The sequence below is a fragment of the Phoenix dactylifera genome, chromosome 11 (assembly GCF_051530095.1).
Source record: "Phoenix dactylifera cultivar Ajwa chromosome 11, Ajwa_hap1_PhDact_Kaust_v1.1, whole genome shotgun sequence".
NCBI lineage: Eukaryota > Viridiplantae > Streptophyta > Magnoliopsida > Arecales > Arecaceae > Phoenix > Phoenix dactylifera.
Window position 1 is genome coordinate 66,957 of NC_143200.1, and position 21,805 is coordinate 88,761.

The 21,805-nt window shown below is 41.6% G+C and overlaps 3 protein-coding genes across 21 annotated transcripts in view; 1 reads left to right on the top strand and 2 right to left on the bottom strand.

Moving 5' to 3' along the window:
- LOC120104581 (WUSCHEL-related homeobox 4-like) overlaps positions 1-21,805 on the top strand; it is a 74,304-nt gene that overhangs the window by 42,466 nt on the left and 10,033 nt on the right. For 7 of the 19 annotated variants that reach the window (XR_016397738.1, XR_016397735.1, XR_016397734.1 and 4 more), the window contains one exon: positions 1-21,200. This exon is cut by the window's left edge and continues 35,540 nt beyond it. The exons of 7 other annotated variants lie outside the window; for them this stretch is intronic. The gene's annotated coding sequence lies outside the window, so the exon portion shown is untranslated. Of the gene's footprint in view, positions 21,201-21,805 lie in introns of those variants that run through there. 5 more of the 19 variants (XR_015970939.2, XR_015970935.2, XR_016397741.1 and 2 more) reach the window with 4 other exon arrangements.
- LOC120104582 (uncharacterized) lies at positions 14,505-16,033 on the bottom strand. Its single transcript, XM_089926019.1, has 3 exons — positions 15,902-16,033; positions 15,738-15,813; positions 14,505-15,645 (listed from the first exon to the last, which is right to left on the bottom strand). Exons 1-3 carry the CDS (start codon positions 15,986-15,988, stop codon positions 14,621-14,623), a joined length of 1,188 nt encoding a protein of 395 aa, XP_089782145.1. The 5' UTR covers positions 15,989-16,033; the 3' UTR covers positions 14,505-14,620.
- On the bottom strand, positions 14,621-18,090 carry LOC149751586 (uncharacterized). Its single transcript, XM_089926018.1, has 2 exons — positions 18,004-18,090; positions 14,621-17,858 (listed from the first exon to the last, which is right to left on the bottom strand). Exon 2 carries the CDS (start codon positions 17,854-17,856, stop codon positions 16,366-16,368), a length of 1,491 nt encoding a protein of 496 aa, XP_089782144.1. The 5' UTR covers positions 17,857-17,858; positions 18,004-18,090; the 3' UTR covers positions 14,621-16,365.

Sequence of the window (21,805 nt, forward strand, 5' to 3'; positions counted from 1 at the left end):
ATTGACCGCAGCAGTCTCATCTTTCATCCGAATTGGATGATCAAAGCCTCGTTGTGGCGGGAGGGAAGTAGGCTTCTGGAGGACACTTTGATGAGCCTCTAACACCCTCCAGATTGGTGGTGGCAGCCCCTCAAGTACTTGTTGCTGCTGCTGGATTTCTGCATCATCTTGGAGAGGACCTTCTTGATTCGGGCTAGCCATAACAACGGCAAAGCAGCTAGCCCCTCCTTTGCAAAGTTTTTCTATCATGTTGGCCTCGCAAGGCCGTACTTCCTTGCTGCTCAAGGCCGTCCATATCCTCTTTCTGCCACCGAGTTTAAACTCCATGGTCATTGCGTCGAAGTCGGTCACCACCCGACCTAGACTATGTAACCATGCATTTCCCAATACAATGTCTAAGCCGACTAATTAAAGTACATGTAGGTCGGCTTTAACTCTCACCCCTTGTACATTCATCTTTACATTATTAACAATTTCAGCATAGTAATTTTTCACCACTAGCAATTTTGACTTCAAACGGTGAAATCGATGTACCTTTGAGTCCAACCCTTCGTACGATTGCTGAGTTGATGAAATTGTGAGAAGAGCCGCTGTCCACTAATGAGACCTCATGCTTGCCAATCCAAGCCATGAGCCTCATTGTAGATGGTTTTGGTGCGCCGCAAAGTGCATTGAGTGACAATTCAGCATGCTGATTTTCTGCGCACGGCGTGATCTTCCTCCTCGCTGCTGCTATCTGAATTTTCAGATGCAGCGGACTCTTCGTCGCTGCTTGCATCAAGGACATAGACTTGGCCGGTCTTGCAATGATGCTCCCGGTTCCACTTTTCACCACACTTGAAACATAGCCACTTTTTTATGTAATCTTGCAGCTCATCACGTGACAACTTCTTTACCTCCCTTTGCTGATTTTTGGAGCCTGTTGAAGTTCTCTTTGGATCTGAAATTTACCTTGGATGGTTGTAGTTTGGTGAACTTGCTGATGGCACCATCCTTGGTTGAACATCGTTCCGGATTGTAGCTTTGGTCTAGGATCTCCGCCATGCGCATCGCCTCTTGTAGCCGCGTTGGTTGTTTGAGTTTGATCTCCTTGGCTAGCCACGGTTTGAGGCCGTCGATGAAGGTACCCAGCAAGGCTTCGTCGGACCATCCGCTGACCATAGTTTGTAATTGCCGAAACTCATCGATGTAGGTCTGGACTTTGCCCTCCTGTTTAAGTTTTGCAAGTTGACCATAGTGATTGACAACGGGGGATGGTCCCCATTGTTTTATGAATTCGTACCTAAAGGCAGTCCACCCCAACCTTCTCCCTTCTTTCTCATACAAGGCCCGGATCCACCTCCACCATCGGCTAGCCCTACCCTCTAAGTGGAAACTGGCTAGGGTCACCCGATCAGCCCGTGGGATATCATAAACGTCAAAGTATTGATCCGCCTTATCAAGGCACTCATACGAGTCTCCTCCACCAAACTTTGGGAAGTCAATTTTGGATTTCCTAAGCCCTTCTTCCCTAGGCTGTGGACCCCTATAGTCATCATCTCCAAAGTCATTACCCCGCATGTTTTTTCCTCTCCTTGCCATGGGTTCTCTTCGGCCATGAGGACTTTGAGCATGGAAGGGACGTTCTTCGGGTTCACTATCAGCCTCATCATTATTGTTATGGCCATTACTAATTCGCTCATCGTCAAGCCACCTCTCAAACACTAAGCCTTCGGCTTCTATCCTTCCTCCCATTCGCCCATGGTGCCTAATGCCATGATCGACATGATGTGTACCCTGAACACTAATGGCATCGCTCTCATACCTTGCCTGGCCCTGCCGTGCGGCATGCGACCTAGGCACTTCTTCTTGCACCCTCTTATGTTCCCTCTCTAGCATCCTCCTTTCCAACCTCTCCATGTTGGCATTGTTTTCTCTCCTTATTTCAGCCATATTTGCAGCCATAGTATTGGACAAAGTTTCCAATGCCCGGTTAAGGTTGGTCGAACTAACTTCAAGGGCTTCTAACCTCCTATCTTGGTTGTTATATTAGGGGGACTCCATCTCCTTTTAACCCTCTGTTTTAGGACTCTAAAACCCTGAGACAGCAGCCCCTCTACCTCTCAAAAATCAGAACTCAACCAAGCCCCAAAGACTTGCTGCACAAAAAAATTTCTGGACTGCAGAAAATTTCTGTAGCAGTCTACTGACTTCAGCAGCCAATATCTTCCTCAAAACAGAACCAAATCAACACATAAAGATGCCTATTACAGTGACTAATAAGCTCTGAAACTCTCCACAAAAAATCAAAATCAAAGCTTCAAAAAACCCTGTTCTTAACTACCCAAACACAGACCTTGCTGCAGAATTTTTCTGCAACACAGAACTTTTCAAAACAGTCCCCAAACCTCCTGCGGTTGTCACCCAAAGGATGAACCAACCCACCTGTCGTGTACACCACTCAATCAGCCTCCGACAGGGGTTTTACAATAATAAAAACAGAGATAAAAATCCCCCAATCGAATACAAATTCAAGCCTGATATAGGATGCAGAATTTTTATGAACTTCACCAACAACTATGATCTGATTTTTAACTTTAGATCTAAAAGAATATGCAAAGCAAATTCAGATCTGGAAGATTGGTATTCAAGCGTTACATCCTTGAAAGAAACTCTCAATGAAAGCACCAATTTGATGGGGGCTCACGGTCCAAAGCCCCTCACCAAGCCCCTTTCCTTGCGCTCCTCGCGTGCGCCTTCGAAAACGATGATGATGGACCGATTGTAGGCAACGCCCGGTGGAATAACTCAAGAAGAAGATCAACAATGAAAGCAAACTTGATTTATATTCCACTAAATTGAAGAACGAAGAACAATAATAAAGAAAGCAGAAGAAATCTAGAAAGAGATTGAAGAGATTTCTCCCTAGCCCAATCTAGTGGAGATTGATGGATCTACCACTAACCCAAGTCCTAGAACACAAGATCTAAGGACCGAATTCGGCACAAACGCCGCCCAAGCCTTACGGCCGACATAACAACATGACTCTAGAATAACTCTTGATTCCTTTCAATGGTCCTCTACATCTCTTTTTATAGCCTAAGCCCTAGACAAAACATGGCAATTTGTCTTCACATGGATCCAAGGCATTTCCACCATTGATTGGCATGAGATGAATGGCTAAAGATCACCCAAGAAGGGCCCTCCCACGGCTGGACTTTGGCTTGCTTTTTGGCCATTGGATGGAAGAGGATGGAGGGTTGGATCTACATGGATCCCGCGGACTGGGCGCACGGGACGCGTGTCCCGGTTGACCGGGTCGTGCGTCTCGGCTGGACGTGTCCTAGTCCGGGTGGGACTGGGACTGGGCACGCGCCAGGCTGGCGAGCGCGTGGGTGCTGGCGCACGGGCGGACGCGCAGGCGGCCGGGCGCGCGGGCTGGCGCGGGCGATCGGCCTGCTGGACGCGCTGGCGGGCAGGCGCGCGCGCGGCTGGGCGCGCGGGGGCTTGGGCGTGCGCAGGCCTGGGCGCGCGGGCACTGTAGCAGGCGAGGTTCGTCCTCCCGAACCTCGCCGCACTGTAGCTGGCTACTGGCGGCTTGGTTGTGCGTGGGCACTGTAGCTGGTGAGGTTCTTACCCAAGAACCTCGCCGCACTGTAGCAAGTGAGGTTGGCTGCGGCAGGATTTGGCTGCGACTTGGCTTCGGCGGGGCTGTGCGCGCGGCGGGTTCGGCCAAGGTTGGGCATGCATAGGCGCATGTTTGGCTCAGCCAAGGCTGAGCGTGCTCGGCCGTATGAAGGGGCTTGGTCAAGGCTTTTCAAGCAAAGTAGTTGGCCTTGGCTTGACCCTCCGTTGGCCTCCTTGTGGTCCGATGGCCCTCTTTGGTTGGCATGGCTACTTTGGCCCTCGGGTGGTATGCGGTTGTTGCTCCTCTTGCGGCGTGCCTTGCGGGGGTCCTCAACAAAAGCACGGCAAGCGGCGTCACGTGCGCGGCCTTGGCACCATCAGGCCAAGCCGACATGCGCGCGCACCAAGGAACAGACACGTGGCAAACAGGCGCGCGCGCGAGGTTCTTGACCATGCACACGGCCCGCCCGATCAAGCGCGCCCAGGTGCCCAGCGCCCGGCGCACTATCGCCCAGCAACCAGATGGCCAGCGCCGAAGCGCCTAGCGGCCAAATGGCCAGCGCCCAGTGGCCAGCAGCCAAGCGTCCGGCGCCTAAGTTTCAAAGCCCAAGTGCCAGTGCGAACCAATAGCCATGAACTGCAGGTCACAACAGATTGCAGCGCCAGCCAACAGCAAGGAACCAACGCCAAAAGCTGTTGCAGTGCCACAACCTCCCAACCGTCGAAAACCATCAAGAACCACTGGCCAAACCACTTGGCAACTGGACAACAACCAAAGCATCTCTTCAGCCAATCCAAGGACAAGTAACCAGCGGTTGCCATGAAGTTATCAAGCCAAGAAAAGGGCCAAACTACAGCAACACATGGCGCCTCCTTAGGCATTGTAATGGCCTATATAAAGGCCTAAGTTAGGGAAATGAAGGGGTCTTTTTCAGCATCATTGTAATAGCCACTTAAGTATGTTCGGCCGCAAGGCTTGGTAGGCAATAGTGCCTAATTCGGTCCCTAAGGACTTGGGCTAAGGCAGGGTTATCAACCCCCCTTAGATTAAGCTAAGGTTGGGTCATCATGCCCCCTTAGAATCATTGTATTTCCTTTCTTCAAGTGGAATCAAAGCAGCCATTTGTTGCCTCAATTACTTCCTTGAGTAGTCTACAATTGGCCTCATTTGCCCAAGGTTCCGAAGAGGAAATCATCCTCCATTCTTAGCCAAGTTAAGCTTGGAGTTAGAAGGAGTCACAAGTGCCACATTCCAAATCAGCCGGCGTTACCTCAATTTGGTCAAGGCACGCATCATTGGCCAACGCCAAAGGAGCCAAAGGCCAACGCCAAAGGAGCAAATGGGAATCCATTGGTGTGGTTGGCAAGTGACCGACGCTAGACCACCACCACACGGCACCCCGAGCCCGCCGACTGCTGCCACCCAACAACTGAGCCGCCTTACCAATTGTCACACCAGTTCCTTCGCACTTCTCCGACCGTCGAGAGCCTCCCGTGTCTGCTGTTGCAAAGCTCGGCCGGCACCTGCCCCTCCAATTCCCACTGCTGTTGTCTTTACCAAAGCCTTTTCTCACGCTACACGAGAGGTTCTCTCACTAAATAGCCGTTAGTCACCTTTCTGTCCTCGTGCGGAGTTCTTTTGTTATTTCTTTTAAAAAAGTGGTAGCATTGGTCTCAACCTGTTATGTTTACCTTGGTGAAAATAGGCAGACCAGCCTAGGGCTTCATCTCCACGAGGCGGAGTCTTCCGATCATCCCCACCCGACGCCGCCTCTCCTCCTCAACACCCATCCTCGCTCGCGCTCTCTTTCAAATGGCGTCGATCTTCCCTAAGAGGGCTCTATAACCAGCGAGTTCTCCCTCAAGCGTGGCTTCGTTCAAGAACCAGAGGGGAGAAGTCACCGCCGGATCCCAAGAAGAACGGGATTTGGATTTGTCCTCTGGATCCGTAGCGTCGCGCCGACCGCCGACCGTCGATTCACTCGTTCGTCCGGGACGGAAGACATCAAATCTGCTCCAGCGACGTCCGTTCCTTCCACCGGACCTCTAAGTTGATCATCTCCCTCCTCTCTCCGGAAACCATGATCGCTCCAGCAAGCTCAAATCGGTTGATTCTACAGGTCAGATCACTGATCCCTCTCCGAATCTCAGTCAAGATTCCCTGTCTCCTCCGACCCCAAACCCTCCCTTCCTCCTCTCTTCGCAATGCTTCCCTCAAATCCCTAATTGCTTGCTTGTGATTTGGGGGTTTTGGATCTTGGATTAGGGTTACTTTGGTTGGATGGTGATGATGGTAGGGATATAATGATTTAAAAAATTCCTGTAGAGGGATCCGGTCACAAATTCAAGCTTAGAGTAATCACATTGGGGAAGATCGTGCAGCTGTGAGCAGTGACCCAAGTAAAAACAGGGGAGACGAGAGGGAAGAAGGTGCGACTAGGGTTTTCTCCGAGAGATCCACACCCTTAAGGGTGGAAGAAGACGTTCTCAAAGGTGGGAGAAGAAAAGAGAAATTGAATGGCTGGATGTTGGCATCGTTCAAGTCGACGCAATTGATAGATGGCAAAGGAGGAAAGTAGATGGATGGTTGAAGAAGGAAAAAGAAAATCAACATCTCAATAGTTTATTATCACTATCACTGCTCTTTAGAATTTTTTTTCTTGTTACTAATAGATTTTTTTCATAACTGATTTCAAATTGTTCTTGTTTAGATATAAATATTTTTACCTTTATTTCTACGAACACATGGTAGGTCGTTATCAAAACCATGTGATTGTTGTAACTTTATAACCTCTAATAAGGTTTTTTAAGCACATGAAACCTTTTAGATGTTTAAATATTGTAAAGCATTTAGTAACCACATACACATGTGAGAAGTTCTGGTTCTGTTGCTAGATGCCTCATTAGGAATTTGATAGAAGACAAAGCCTTATCTACGTTTAACCTTAAAACCTTATCGTATTTCTCATTTATGAGTTGAGATTTTTTTCTGCCCTTCTTAAGTTGATATAGTTTCATAAGTTTCATTTCTCTGTTTCATCTAAAGATATGTCGACACCTTGGTTGGTTTCTTTCAATTGCCCTTTAGGTTTTAAGGTTAAGAGCTTTTTCTTTTTTATCGTATTGTGTTATTTGTCCACTCTTCTTTAAGTCATCGAGTTCCATTGCTATCAATGATTGTCCAATCAAACTTTGCTGTTTTAATTACTTCATGTAGTTCTCATTTCTATTCTTAATTCTATGCCAATGATATACTGCATATTCTCCATCTCCTGTCCTTTTTGATTATCTGCATGTACATGGTTTTCCCCGTCTGTGTTGCTTCGTGGTTTTATTGTCCCATGGTAAGATACGAGTGCGCAATGTAAATCTTTAGATATCAAAGTTTAGGTTACTGTGTCATGACCATAATCAAGTCTGAAAAGTAAATTGTCCTTTATTCTTCTTGTTGAATAGAAGATGACAGACTGTTGGATCTTAATTGATACAAGGGGGTATCTTACTAAAAAAATTATAAAGGATAAGATTTGGTAGCCAGACTCTTTCAGTTGGAAGTGATAACTATTGGCCCGGAGTGGCAAACCCAAGAGGGAGGGGGTGAATTGGATTTTATAAAATTTTGCGGAAATAAAATCAAATCCTCTCAAGTTTTTAAATCTAATAAAATAAACTAAATACAATCACAATTATACAACTAAGTATGAAAAAATAAAGAGGAAGGAAAGAAAAGTGATACACGATGATTTATAGTGGTTCGGTTATCTTGTGAGCCTACATCCATTTTCCGAGACTTCTTTTCAAGATGTAATCCACTATACTTATCCAAAGCTTTACAGAATACTTGTCTTCCGGGTGCAAGCAATTTTTACACTTGGTGATATCCGAGCTAACCCTTGGTTGATCTACTCCCTCAAGCATTCTCTTGTTTACCTAGAGTACAATCCTCCCAAGCAATCACTCTCTATCACTCAAGCTAATAAGAGCTCAACAACTCTCTTCCAATATTTAATCAAAATAACAAGAATGAAAATAATACAACTTCTCTCAAGAATAAGCAAACATAAGCACTATACTCAATTTCTCAACAAGAAAGGCTTTTTACTTGTAAGCACAATACTCTCTTGATTTCTCTTCAATTCTTCCTTTTAAATGTTGATGAAGATACTCCTATTTATAGGCTTTAAGAGATAATAGCCGTTGGTGTTGAGAAAAGACCAAAATACCCTTGAATTGGGCTCCAAAACTTAAATTTCAAATTTGAAAATTTTGAGTTTCAACTTTCTGATTTGATATGACAGATTGGAGCCTTTGTTTCCTCCTTCAAACGATTTTTTCTGCACAGGCCACAACAGGATGTAAAGTAGATTTATGAGTTGTCTACTTGCTGTATTTTTTTCAGATTTTTCCTCCATGTAGTTTGGGAGATATAGTCAAAATACCAAAGCTGGTTCTGAAAAGTTATACTAAAAGTTAGATCTAAAAAGTTTGCAAAACGTAAACTTCTAGATATATGAGTCTAGTATAACATAATCAAATTTCGTAGCAATTTAGTTAGTATATCTCGAGATATGTCAAAAATACTAAGACAGTGTCCGAGGAGTGTATGTAACAATCATGTTACTAAGAATGATTCATTCACTTGAATGTATACCACTTTCATTTATACAAAAAATAATATTTAAAAAAGTATAAACAACTACTAAAATATCATCATTAATTATTAATCCAATTCATATTTATAACCAACATTGTATGAAGTGCAATGCCAATGAATTCATGTATGCATATAAAACAAGGTAATATGCGACATTACTAATAACACTTTGAAAGTCTTCTTAATAAATATTCACATAATGTTTGCTATCATCAAAATCAATCTTATAAAAACTTAGTCTAACAATCTTCCCCTTTTTTATGATGCCAAACATTGATGACTAAATAAATGACTATATTACTCCCCCTTTTAACATCAACAGAAACATTTATAGATAGACGATCACATAATTAACTCCCCCTTAATCTATGCATTGAATAAAAAATATAAAATATAAAAAGGATTAGTACAGATTAAAAAGTGATGAATGCAATAAGCACATTTCACGACAAATTCATCATGCCGAGTTCTCGCCTAATATAGGAAAATCTATCCTCGTTCAAAGGTTTAGTGAATATGTCTGCTAATTATTTGTCTGTGTGAACATAATCTAGGACAATATCTCCTTTTTGGACATGATCTGTGTGAAAAGATATATCGCGGTATGATCGGCTCGCTTTTATATTTAACGGCAAGTAGACCTGATATTATGTTTAGTGTGTGCTTATGTGCTCGATTTCAATCTTGTCCTAAGGAATCGCATGTTATAGCTGTTAAACATATTCTTAGATATCTTATTGGCACTCAAAATCTAGGCCTATTCTATCCTAAGGGTATGAATTTTGACCTAGTTGGATATACGGATGCGGACTTTGCTAGATGTAGGTTAGACTGAAAAAGTACTAGCGGGTCTTGCCAATTTCTTGGATGCATCTTAGTTTCATGGTTTAGTCGAAAACAAAACTCAATTGCACTTTCTACAGCGGAGGCGGAATGCATCGTCGCCAATAGTTGTGCACAAATTCTTTGGATGAGACAACAATTACACAACTTTGCATGATAGATTGAGTAAATTGTTAATTAAAATTGATTTTTCTAGAGATAAATTAGATACCACTCTTTTTATCAAAAGATGCGACAAAGACATGCTTATTTTTCAAATATATGTTGATGATATCATTTTCGGTGCTACTAATGAAGATATGTGTAAAGAATTCTCTAAGTGTATGCAAGGTGAATTCGAGATGAGCATGATGGGCAAATTGAACTATTTTCTCGGATTGCAAGTCAAACAAGGCAAAGATGGAATTTTCATCAATCAAGCTAAGTATACAAGGGATCTACTCAAACGATTCAAGATGGATGGAGCAAAGTCAATTGGAACCCCTATGAATCCAACAAAGCTCGATAAGGATGAAAATGGTAAAAGTGTTAATGAAAAGATATATCGTGGTATGATCGGCTCGCTTTTATATTTAACGGCAAATAGACCTGATATTATGTTTAGTATGTGCTTATGTGCTCGATTTCAACTTGTCCTAAGGAATCACATGTTATAGCTGTTAAACATATTTTTAGATGTCTTATTGGCACTCAAAATCTAAGCCTATTCTACCTAAAGGTACGAATTTTGACCTAGTTGGATATACAGATGCAGACTTTGCCGGATGTAGGTTAGACTGAAAAAGTACTAGCGGGCTTCTTGGACATGCCTTAGTTTCATGGTTTAGTCGAAAACAAAACTCAGTTGCACTTTCTACGGCAGAGGCGAAATACATCACGGCCAGTAGTTGTTGTGCACAATTTTTTTTGGATGAGACAACAATTAGATGACTTTGATTTGTCATATGATCATATTTCGATTATGTGTGATAATATTAGTGCTATTAATTTGTTTAGAAATTCTATTCAACACTCTAGATCGAAGCATATAGATGTTAGATATCACTTGTTACGAGATCATGTACAAAAAGGAGATATTGTCCTAGATTATGTTCACACAGACAAACAATTAGCAGACATATTCACTAAACCTGTCAACGAGGATAGATTTTCCTATATTAGGCGAGAACTCGGGCGGCCAGGGCTGAATGCCCTTCGAGCCGTAGTTTCAACCCACCATCTGCTCATGCGGCTCCCCACCGGCCAAGGAGTAGGCGAGGTCCGAGGAGACCAGCTGGTCGCCAAGCAATGCTACACGGCGGCCCACGGAGTAAAGCAACCGACCGAGGCGACAATTCAGCCAACGGGCCCTTCATTGCCCATAGAAACCCTCGATGCGAGGGACACCCTCTGGAAGAAGCAAGTAGAGCCCGGTGAGCTTCTTGTTTGCAGGCACACCAAACGGAGGACGCCGCTCGCCGACGGATCGCCGCCCCGCCGTGAGGACCCCCAGCTCCCTCTCTCCGGCCACCCCAAGCGGAGGACGCCGCCCGCCGACTGGTCGCCGCCCCGCCGTGGTGACCCGCTGCTCCCTCTCACTCGACCGAAGATTGCCCCCGGGTTCAATTTCCAGCAACAGTTGGCGCTAGAGGAAGGGACCCGAGTAGCGGTCATGAAGTTGAGAAGTAAGGGAGCCTCCAACGTCTCCCGGCGTCCCCCGTAAAGTCCTGGACGCTCCGTCCAGAATTCTCCAACTCCGGCTGACCCAGTTCCTCAGGTCCGGCATAGATTAAGGGACAGTTAATTATGTGATCATCTATCTATAAATATTTTTGTTGATGTCAAAAGGGGGAGTAATATTAGTCATTTATTTAGTCATCAATGTTTGTCATCATCAAAAAGGGAAAGATTGTTAGACTAAGTTTTTATAAGATTGATTTTGATGATAGCAAACATTATGCGAATATTTATTAAGAAGATTTTCAAAGTGTTGTTAGTATGTTGCATATTACCTTGTTTTATATGCATACATGAATTCCTTGGCATTGCACTTCTTAAAAGGCTGGTTATAAATATGAATTGGATTAATAATTAAAGATGATATTTTAGTGGTTATTTATATATTTTTTAAATATTACTTTTTGTATAAATGAAAGTGGTATACATTCAAGTGAATGAATCATTCTTAGTAACATGATTGTTACATACACTCCTTAGACATTGTCTTAGTATTTTTGGCATATCTCGAGATGTACTAACTAAAGTGCTATGAAATTTGATTATTTTATACTAGACTCATATATCTACAATTTTATGTTTTGCAAATTTTTTAGATCTAACTTTTAGTAGGTGAAATAAGAGCTGCAAATGAAGTAATTGCAGCAGACAGCTTTTCAAAACCAGCTTTAGTATTTTGACTACATCTCCCAAACCACATGGAGGAAAAATCTGAAAAAAATACAGCAAGTAGACAACTCATAAATCTACTTTACATCCTTCTATGGTCTATGCAGAAAAAATCGTTTGGAGGAAACAGAGGCTCCAATCTGTCATATCAAATCACAAAGTTGAAACTCGGAATTTTCAAATTTGAAATTCAAATTTTGGAGCCCAATTCAAGGGTATTTTGGTCTTTTCTCAACACCAATGGCTATTAACTCTTGAAGCCTATAAATAGGAGTATCTTCATCAACATTTAAAAGAAAGAATTGAAGAGAAATCAAGAGAGTATTGTGCTTACAAGTAAAAAGCCTTTCTTGTTGAGAAATTGAGTGTAGTGCTTATATTTGCTTATTCTTGAGAGATAAGTTGTAGTATTTTCATTCTTGTTATTTTGATTAAATATTGTAAGAGAGTTGTTGAGCTCTTGTTAGCTTGAGTGATAGAGAGTGATTGGTTGGGAGGATTGTACTCTAGGTAAACAAGGGAATGCTTGAGGGAGTAGATCAACCAAAGGTTAGCTCGGATATCACCAAGTGTAAAGATTTTGAAGACAAGCATTTTGTAAAGCTTTGGATAAGAATAGTGGATTAAATCTCGGAAAGGAGGGGAATGGATGTAGGCTCACAAGGTGACCGAACCACTATAATTCGTCATTTATCACTTTTCTTTCCTTCACTCTTTATTTTTCCATACTTAGTTGTATAATTGTGATTATTACTTGCTATACTAGTTGTATCTAGTTTATTTCATTAGATTTAAAAACTTGAAGGGATTTGATTTTATTTTCACAAAATTTTATAAAATCCAATTCACCCCTTTCTCTTGGGTTTGCCACTCCGGGCCAATAATTGGTATCAGTTATTATAAGTTCTAAAAAGAAACTTAAATTAGGTACTCTTATAAGTTCTAATGGCCTGTCGCATGATCAGCAACATGGCAAGCGTATGAACTGGCATATAGAATACATAAGTAGGGTGAGAGAGATTTTGTTATTACAAGTTAGGCTATGTATATAGCCTCACCATTCTTAATCTGCATTAAATTTCGAGGTTTAGCTAAAGTCATCACAAGGTATCAGGATTAGCGATTTAGGTTACTATGTCATGACCAGAATCAAGTGTGAAAAGTAAACTGTCCTTCATTCTTCCTGTTGAATAGAAGATGACAGCCTGTTGGATCTTCATTGATACAAGGGGTTATCTTACTGAAAAAATTATAAAGGGTAAGATTTGGTAGCCAGACTCCTTCAGTTGGAAGCGATAACTTAATCATTGAGGTAAACGATGTTTTATAATGAAATAGTTTCTAATTTTTTTTTCTTTTTATTCTTGGCTGGGTCAAACTACATGTGGTTGATGTTCTGTAGACCGTGCTTGGGAATTCTATGTAAATGAAGCTACATGTAATTATAATTTCAGTATTTTGCTTCAATATCAGATGTTTGGTTGATTGTGCATACACTTACAGCCAATGGAAAGCGACTGTTTGGCTAGATGTAATTAAGAGATGTAATGTGAATATGATAGTTGAATAATTTATGATAATTTACAGTTATATACTAATATCATGTATGATAAAAATATCATCACATTTGATCAAGTGTATTAGTAGCATCATCATAAATAATACTATTAAATCCCTGTAAGAATATAGTAGTCAAGATAAACAACATATCTGAAGTAAGGAACTCTTATAATATAATAATATATTTACTATATTAATATAATAAATAATTTATTATTATAATATACATTATTCCATTATTTTCTGATACTACACTAAATATAATAATATATATGGATATCCGATAATAATGCAGTACATTATTATATCATTCATCACATTATTTTTTCATTTGTCAGAAAATTATAATTTTATATTAAATTATTGGCATAATGCGTAGTTGATTATTATCAAGATTTAAGTGTTGTTGGCATGGGGCATGCAGGCCAGTGGTCACCAAGGCATGTGCCGTATTGGAAGAAAAAAAATGACTTCTGGCTCGATATTAAGCTGTATTTCCTCATCTTGAACCAGCATGGGTTGATAGGGGCCAACTTAGATCTATACTGGCCAACATACAACTTAGTAATGACCTCGTGAATGGTTCATGATACATGTTGGTTGACACCAATAGGCACAGGCTGGCATTAAGCGTTGATTTTAATACACGTTATATTTCACAAGATACTATGATATTATGTGATTGCAATATTATATATTATGATTGTCAATAATATCATATTAAGATATTATGATATCATATAATGATAACAATAGTGTGGTCTTATTACATTACAGCAATAAAGGGTAAAGTTTCTCAGTTGGACTAATTTTGTGACTTGGCCCTATTGGAAAATGATAAAATTGCTTCCATGTATTGCCATGTTAACTTTGCTGGTAGCGGGATATTTTTGTCATCATCCGATGAAGGTGCATGCCATAGATTAAATGACAGAATCCTGGAAAGTGAAGCTACCTAAGTCAAACACTTGGGGTTAAAATTGTCATTTACTGTTAGGACCAAGATACAGAGTTGTTCTGACCACAGCAAGATAACTTAATGATTTATCATATATTTTATAGGTTGATGCCTATATATAAAAATACCAATATTGAAATATTACTAAAGTGTCGACAATCTTGTATTATTACTAATGATACTATTTTATTTGCTTACACATTGCTATTATTAATGAATTTATTCTTATTGCTTTGAAGTGACAAATCTCACCCATCTAACTACTGTATGATTTGATATGCAGTTATATTAGCCAAGGTCCGCCGTACCGGTCCGGTCCGGCGTACCGGTCCGGACCGGTACGGTACCGGCCGGGCTCCGCGAGCCAGACTTTTTTTTTTTTTTAATGTTGTCTCTGTTGGATCTTAAATTAAATGAAAATTGATGTTTTTTTATTACTTTTTTCATGATTTTTGATATTTTCATATTTAAATTTAGGGTTGAAATTTGAAACATATATGATGCATGATTGCATGTTATGTTTTCCTCCCGTTCGAAATGATAAAATCATACACATAAAATATCTTCGAATTAAGATACAATCATTTACATACATTTAAAGTACTCTAGGATATCTAAAATCGGGACGAGTGCCGATGGCTCTCGTAGATATCTGGATCATAAGTATAATCAGGAGGAGGCAAATCAACCCAATCAGAAGGAACACGCGCCAGGTTATAAGAACTGTCGGATCTCTCGCTCACGCTCTGGCTCTGAGAGGTGTCCTCTGATTGTGTAGGGGCCCATCCAAATATGGCGGAAGCAAAATCCAATGCACCATATCCGTATTCGTCAGGCTGAGGCTGTGGATAATAGAATCCGTATCCGTATGTCCTCGGATCTGCAGTCGTATCCTGTCTTCCTGAACGACCTCGAGGAGCCCGTCTTCTATATCCAATAATATCCTCACGATCTCTATCAGGTGGTCGACCGTGGTCCGTATCCTGTGTAGCACCCATAAATTGGGACTCACCGGTGAAATAAAGACCACCCTCCGTCTGTGTCTCATGAGTACCATACTGTCCTCCGCTCCCTCCATGGCTAGAAGATCCATCACCACCAGAACCTTCATCGCTACTAGTCCAAGTCTCTTCCTCGACACTCTTCATTGGGATTCTTTGTTTTCCTTTCCTGGCCCTCTCTGTCTGGCTCCCCTGTGCCTGCGGCTGATCAGCTCTGGGAGTGCGTGGAATATTGCGCTCAGCCCATTGCTCTGGATCGACCCCAGCTTCGGTGGCTATGAAGGTAGCTGGTCGTGGAGGCGATCCTGGCTCGTCAAGCTCGGGCTCCTGCTGTTGGCCTACAAGCCAGCCGAGTAGTGGATCATCGTCATCAGCGGTGAAGGACCCGTAAATCGGATCTGTATACTTGAGCTCCACTTCCTCCTGGATGCACTTTAGCCTCAACCGCAAATTGTAATGCACATAAACAAGGTCGTTGAGGCGCTTTTGCGTCAAACGGTTTCTTTGTTTGCTGTGGATAAGGGCGAAGGTGGACCAATTGCGCTCACATCCACTAGAGGAGACTGTTTGGGAGAGGATCCGGATAGCTATCCGCTTTAGATTTCTCGCGGATCCGCCAAAATGCACCCACCATTCAGCTGCAAAAATATTTATGAAGATTACATATATGATAGTTCCATAATAGTAACTAAGTAACACCAGGTGAATGTTTTGCTGATGTGTCACGTACCTGGATTCATATTGTGTTTGCTGACGACAGCCGCTCGTTGGCCAAAACTGTAGCTGCCCTCTCTAAATAATTTGCTCTGTGAAAAATAAGCATAAGAAAACCATGTTAATAATTGAAGATGCTGATATACTTACACATGCTAGTAATTACTAAATCATAATTACCTCTTCAAGACATAGGGCCGCTTTTTCTGGATCTGCCTCCATCTTGTAAATCACATTACGCAAAGCATCCAGAAGTGTTTCATCCATACCAATTCCATCTATGCTGTACTGAAACCGGGGGTTTAGGTAGTATGCTGCACATATACGAGACTATCTTAGCATAATTATATAATTATATCCATCACTATAATTGTCACTATAATTATATCTTAGTTTACCTGCTAGATGCAATTCCGTACCCATTTGCGCTCCCCACCGTTGCTCAATGATGTTGATGTATGACCGGCCATGTGCTGGATCTGCCTCCATAATCTGATCCTTTGCCTTGACCATCATGTGATACAAAAACCCCATCTGGGGGTAGATCTCGCTATCTACGGCCCGCAGCACTTCATATAATGGTTTGATAGCCTTGACTATTGTAGTAGCCCGCTGCCAGAATGGCTGTCTCGTCACCAAGTCTTCTATCTTGCTCCCTTCAGTGCCGGCATAAGAATATCTACTATCATACCACTCCGGACTGGCAAACATCTGACGTAGGGCTCCTCTCTTCTCGAGTATGCTATCAAGTGCGATGAAGTTGGTAGCAAACCGTGGACTCCTGGTCTCAGAATCTCTCCTCCTGCATACTTTCTCATCAATGAAAGAACCCAGTTATGGTTATAAATATACCTCGTAATGCGTTGAGCTGTCTCCACCGTTTGTTGCACCCTACGGATCTTTCCAATGTCCATCAACATAAGATCGATACAATGTGCAGCACATGGGGTCCAGAAAATATGTGGCCGCCGCTCCATCAAGACTTGCCCGGCAGCCTTATATTGCGGCCCATTATCAGTGACGACCTGCACGACATTCTCCTCTCCTACCAGATCAATCACATCCTCCATAAGTTTCAGCATGTACGAGGTGTTGTGCACAGAAGCCGAAGCATCAATCGACTTGTGGAAGAAGGTCTTAGCATCACAGTATGTCAGGAAGTTGATGCTCCGCCTGGTCGGACCGATCCAACCATCGCACATGATGGTTAGTCCATATATGGGCCACTTGCTCTTGTAGGAGTCAATCCAATTCTCCAGCTCCTCCTTATTGTTGTCAAGAAGCTCACCGTATATATCCTTCGGGCCTGGAGGAGCTACACCGGGACCGGCAGCTTGTATGACGGCAATGGCAGACCTGTAGTATGTATTGTCTGCCACATTCGCTGGGATGTGGCTGAAGTGAAACCAGGATCCAATAGCTCGCCACATAGTTTTCTTCTTATCCTTCATCCACATTGTGTCTACCCTCTGCTGCCTTGAATCTCTACTGGGGAGAGCATGCGGATCTACATCATGAATTGTCGCTCCTTCTGCAACTCCTCTAGATGACTTCTTTCGGCTACCAAAACCACCCAGCATAGATGCAATCCGGCCACGTTCTTTGCCGACGCCCTCCCTTACTGAAGTTGTCCTCAAGAACTCTGGATCTTGTCTAGTGCTTCGAGAACCGCCGCCCGACTCGTATGCAGAGGGCCCAAATCGAGCCCTATGCCTGGCCACCTCCTCCTGCTGCCACTGATCATCCAGGCTTGCATGCATGGCCGCCTGAATATCTGCCTCCTCCTCATCTAGATCCTCGACCTCCTCTGGCTCCCTAGAGTGATAGGAAGGTGGCTCTGCCGCTTGGCAATCGACCTCCGCCCTCTTCTTGGAAGCCATCTCCTTCGCTTCTTTGGCCTCAGCAAGATTCTGCCTCATCAGCACACGAATCTCGTTAGGACAATTTCGGCACGTAGCAACCTCACCGGAATTTCCGGCTAAGTGTTGCTTCAACCTGGTTACCCCTCCTCCCTTGAAAATCTTGTCGCAAAACTTGCATTGAAACTGGTGTCGTTGCCCCTCACTTCCAAGTCTTCGCCCATAAGACCAGCCAATATCACGCTTTGCAGGGTTCGTTTTTCTTGATGGCTCCATTTCTATCATAAAAGGACAACTTATCAAAAAATTAAGCTAATAAAGTAAATTTTTGCATTATCTTATTATTTAAGTAATTTATAAACTATTTTTTTAAGTAAATTATTAACAAAATTAATAAAATAATATAGGATAAAAAAACCGCACCTTAAATAGTCTCCGCTGGATTTTTTGGGCAGGACCTCCTCCTCGCTATCTCTCAAATCTTTCCGTCTCCGCACCTTAACTAGAACCCATTTCTATCATAAAAGGACAACTTATCAAAAAATTAAGCTAATAAAGTAAATTTTTGCATTATCTTATTATTTAAGTAATTTATAAACTATTTTTTTAAGTAAATTATTAACAAAATTAATAAAATAATATAGGATAAAAAAACCGCACCTTAAATAGTCTCCGCTGGATTTTTTGGGCAGGACCTCCTCCTCGCTATCTCTCAAATCTTTCCGTCTCCGCACCTTAACTAGAACCTCTCAAGTCTCAACCTCAAATTGTTTGGAAAAGAAGTGAGCCTCGTTCGGTTTTTATAACCGAACGAGAGGCTTAAGATCGTGCTGTTAATCCCAGATTAACAGAAAATCCCAGCTTAATATCGTTAAATTGGTACGGAAAGAAGTGGCCGGTCGGCCACTTTCTTGGTTTTTAATGGGAAGGAGTGGCCGAGGCCACTCCTTTTCCCATTAAAAAAAGGGAGAAAGCTGTGGCCTGTCGGCCACAGCAATTTTTTATTTTTATTTTTTCTTTGAAAGAAGTGGCCGGTTGGCCACTTCCTTCTTAAAACCACGCGCGGCGCGTGGTTTTTGAAACCACGCGCCGCGGTGGTTTTGGGAACCACAGCGCCTTGCTGTGGTTCCCCAAAAAAAAAAAAAAAAATTGAAAGAAGTGGCCCACGGGCCACTTCTCCCTTAAAACCACGCGCCGCGCGTGGTTTTTGACCACGCGCCGCGCGTGGTTTTTGAAACCACAGCGCGAAGCTGTGGTTTCGAAAAAAAAAAAAAAAAACCACCCGTACCGGTGCGAACCGGCCGGTTCGCACCGGTACGAGTCCCGTACCGGCCAGTACGGGGTCCGTACCGGCCGGTACACAGATGAAAACCGGATATACCGGTTTTCATCGCTCTCCGGTACCGGTCAAGCACCGGACCGGTTTGTACCGGCCCGTACCGGCCGGTACGGACCGGTACGGCTTTCCTTGATATTAGCTGTAGAGTGCATTTGGCCCCAAATATGTATTTTAATATGTAACTACATGCCAGATGCCAAACTATGTTGAAACATTGGATTTGAGCTCGTTGTACTAACATGGATTGTTGCATGTTCAACTATCTGCAACCAAACAGGCCTATGGTGCAATTATGGATTTTATAGGCTTAAACAACTCAGCAAAGTGTTTACATTAGCTTATTAGTAAGTGATGGGATTTTAGCTTACTAAAGGCTCAGTTAAAATTCCTCTTTTTTCTCTATCATTTGTTGCCTTTTTGTGATTGTTTTCTTGTTTCAACCTTGGGTTTGCAACTTAACATGAACTCATGATGTACATCATCATAGATATCATTGTGTGCATTTGTAATAATACTGCAGGGCAAGCATCAAAAGCTCCTTCAGTCTTAGCTAGGCTGAATATTTTTTTGTTTTCGTAACTTTGACAGTTTTGACAGAAACTAAAAACAATAGCTTAGAAATATTAAAATATTAAATTAGAAAAAATATTTGAAGTCAAGAAAGTAAGTTATGCTTAATCTAAAAGGATGGTGCGTTGTTTGAGATCTTTGTCTCATTTTGGAGGTTTTGCATCGGAAAAGTCAGAAAAATAATATTTCTTAGCAAAATGTTAAAAATAATGTTTGACATTATTTTAGGGAGTAATATGTCATTTTAATTATTGTTTGTTGATTATCAATTGACTGGCAATCATAAAATTATGAGATTTAACTCAATAGGCAACCCATATGTTGATAGATTTCTTTAATTTCTTTGTACTCACAGTGCTTTCAGATTTCGAAGCATTCAAAGTTTATGTTAGGCTTGAGAATATGCTTCTTGAAATCCAAAGGGATGAACAAATTGTAAAGAGGTGTAAAACATGCATATAAAGGTTTTTTGTTTTCTCTGAGTTAAAATCGTCATGTCAATTCTGTTATTTTATTAAAGTTGAGGTCTTAAGTCAGTCTGCTCTGGATGGTTACATAGAAACAAAAGTGAGATTTTGAGGGGAAGGCTCTGGCATTAGCTTGATAACTTGATTGACAAATTTCAGGGTAGTGGTACTGCCACTTTAATTCGTTGTGGACTCAACTGCATATGTGATGTCAGGAGTTTGTCAACGTATTCTATAATCATCATAAACTTGGTTTGCTTGTGGGATACAAATAGTAATCAGTAGTCAGGAATCTTTTCGTGAAGGATGTTACTTATGAAGGAAACCCTAATCAAATTCTAAACTATGCTTCTTTTAGTGCATGGAAACAAAATTTTGTTAAGCTAATATGCACTTTTACAGGAGAAGGATCTCCTATCTCGGTCCATGGGTTCGTCCACAATCAAACAAATATGTTACAACAATTGTGAAATTGATTATTATTTTTCAAAAGCGAGGATGCATGTTTGATGTGTATATTTCCTCAACGTTCATTTACAAGAACACCGAAAGAATAAACATAGAATTTATTTTAGTTTTGTTTCCATTACAATTGTAAAATTTGTGCTTCGACAACTATAAGAATAAACATACCTACTAATTATTAATGCATTTAAGTGTGTTTTTGCTCCGTCTCTTCTTTTATATATTGGCTCTATGAAAGAATTTGTTGGCATGTATATGCTTTGAAGATACTCGGTATATATGCTTGTTAAAGAAATTGTGAGGAAATGGAGCATTAGTGTTGCTGTGAGAGATTTTTACCATCATGGAATTGCATTTTCTTTTGACACAGATTTGCATAAGCATGGAAATACTTATGTTTATATCTGCTATGCAATTCATGAATCGAAGGAATGCTGCCTTTGCCAGGACTGGGGAGTTTAGGCGTATTTGTGGAGCATTGACAATGCTGTAGATTCTCAAGTTACCCTTGGACCTCATGTAAGCAGGGAAAAAAGGGGGGGAATGATAAAAAGAGATGTTACCTGTGATCCAATTTCACTCTAATCAAGTCACAAGTCATTCTGTTTTAGGATCAAGAATAGAAGCCTGGCCTTTGTTAGATTTGTTTTTCTAATACTAACTACTGAGACTTGACCTTGTCATTTATTTTGATTATTTTACTGAAAAGTCTAAGTAGACATGCTGGAGCAGGGCCCATGCAACAAGCACAGCAGCCCATGCCGGTAATCCAGCAACAGGTGTGGTCTCTTTTTTCCCCTATCAATGTTTTGGCATCGTTTGCCTCAATCATTACGTCCACCACCGTCACCATTTGTAGGTAGAAATATGATTAAATGCCATTAGACTTGCATGATAGACTTGCAGCTGAATTCAAGGGTCAGAGATCTTTCATGGATTGAAAGGATTGGTGGATAATGTTGTTCCGAGCAGTTGGTTGTGATCATGTTTAAGTAACAGTTTAGGTAATTGGGTTGCTTTAGTGGACAATTTTGATTGCATTAAGTTGGCAAGGTTCCACTCATGAATATATGTATTCTAGGAAGAACATGTCATCGTGCTTTCTATTGATAGGGTTCGCCATCACGATAATGCTTGAGGGTGTGCACTTGGCAGCATCCATGTATATTCCTACATCTTTTATTATGAAGTTAGAAGTCTGTCCTTTTTTTTGTAAAAGCCTGCTTTGCAGTGCTTTTACAGCACTGTGTTATTGGGAGAGTTTGGTAGGCATGATAGCTCATTCTTCTTTCATCATTACTCTTTTTGAAGGCTGTTGTGGTACATGCAACAGAGATATTATGATATATTTTTTTATGAGTGTAGAATAATTTCATTTTTTTCA

Coding starts and splice junctions, on each gene's coding strand:
- LOC120104582 (XM_089926019.1), bottom strand. CDS start 15,988: ATGGATGAAACACTTCTGGATGCTTTGCGTAATGTGATTTACAAGATG. Junction 15,814..15,901: donor CGGCCCTATGTCTTGAAGAG/GTAATTATGATT, acceptor TATTTTTCACAG/AGCAAATTATTTAGAGAGGG. Junction 15,646..15,737: donor CAAACACAATATGAATCCAG/GTACGTGACACA, acceptor ATATTTTTGCAG/CTGAATGGTGGGTGCATTTT.
- LOC149751586 (XM_089926018.1), bottom strand. CDS start 17,856: ATGGAGCCATCAAGAAAAACGAACCCTGCAAAGCGTGATATTGGCTGG.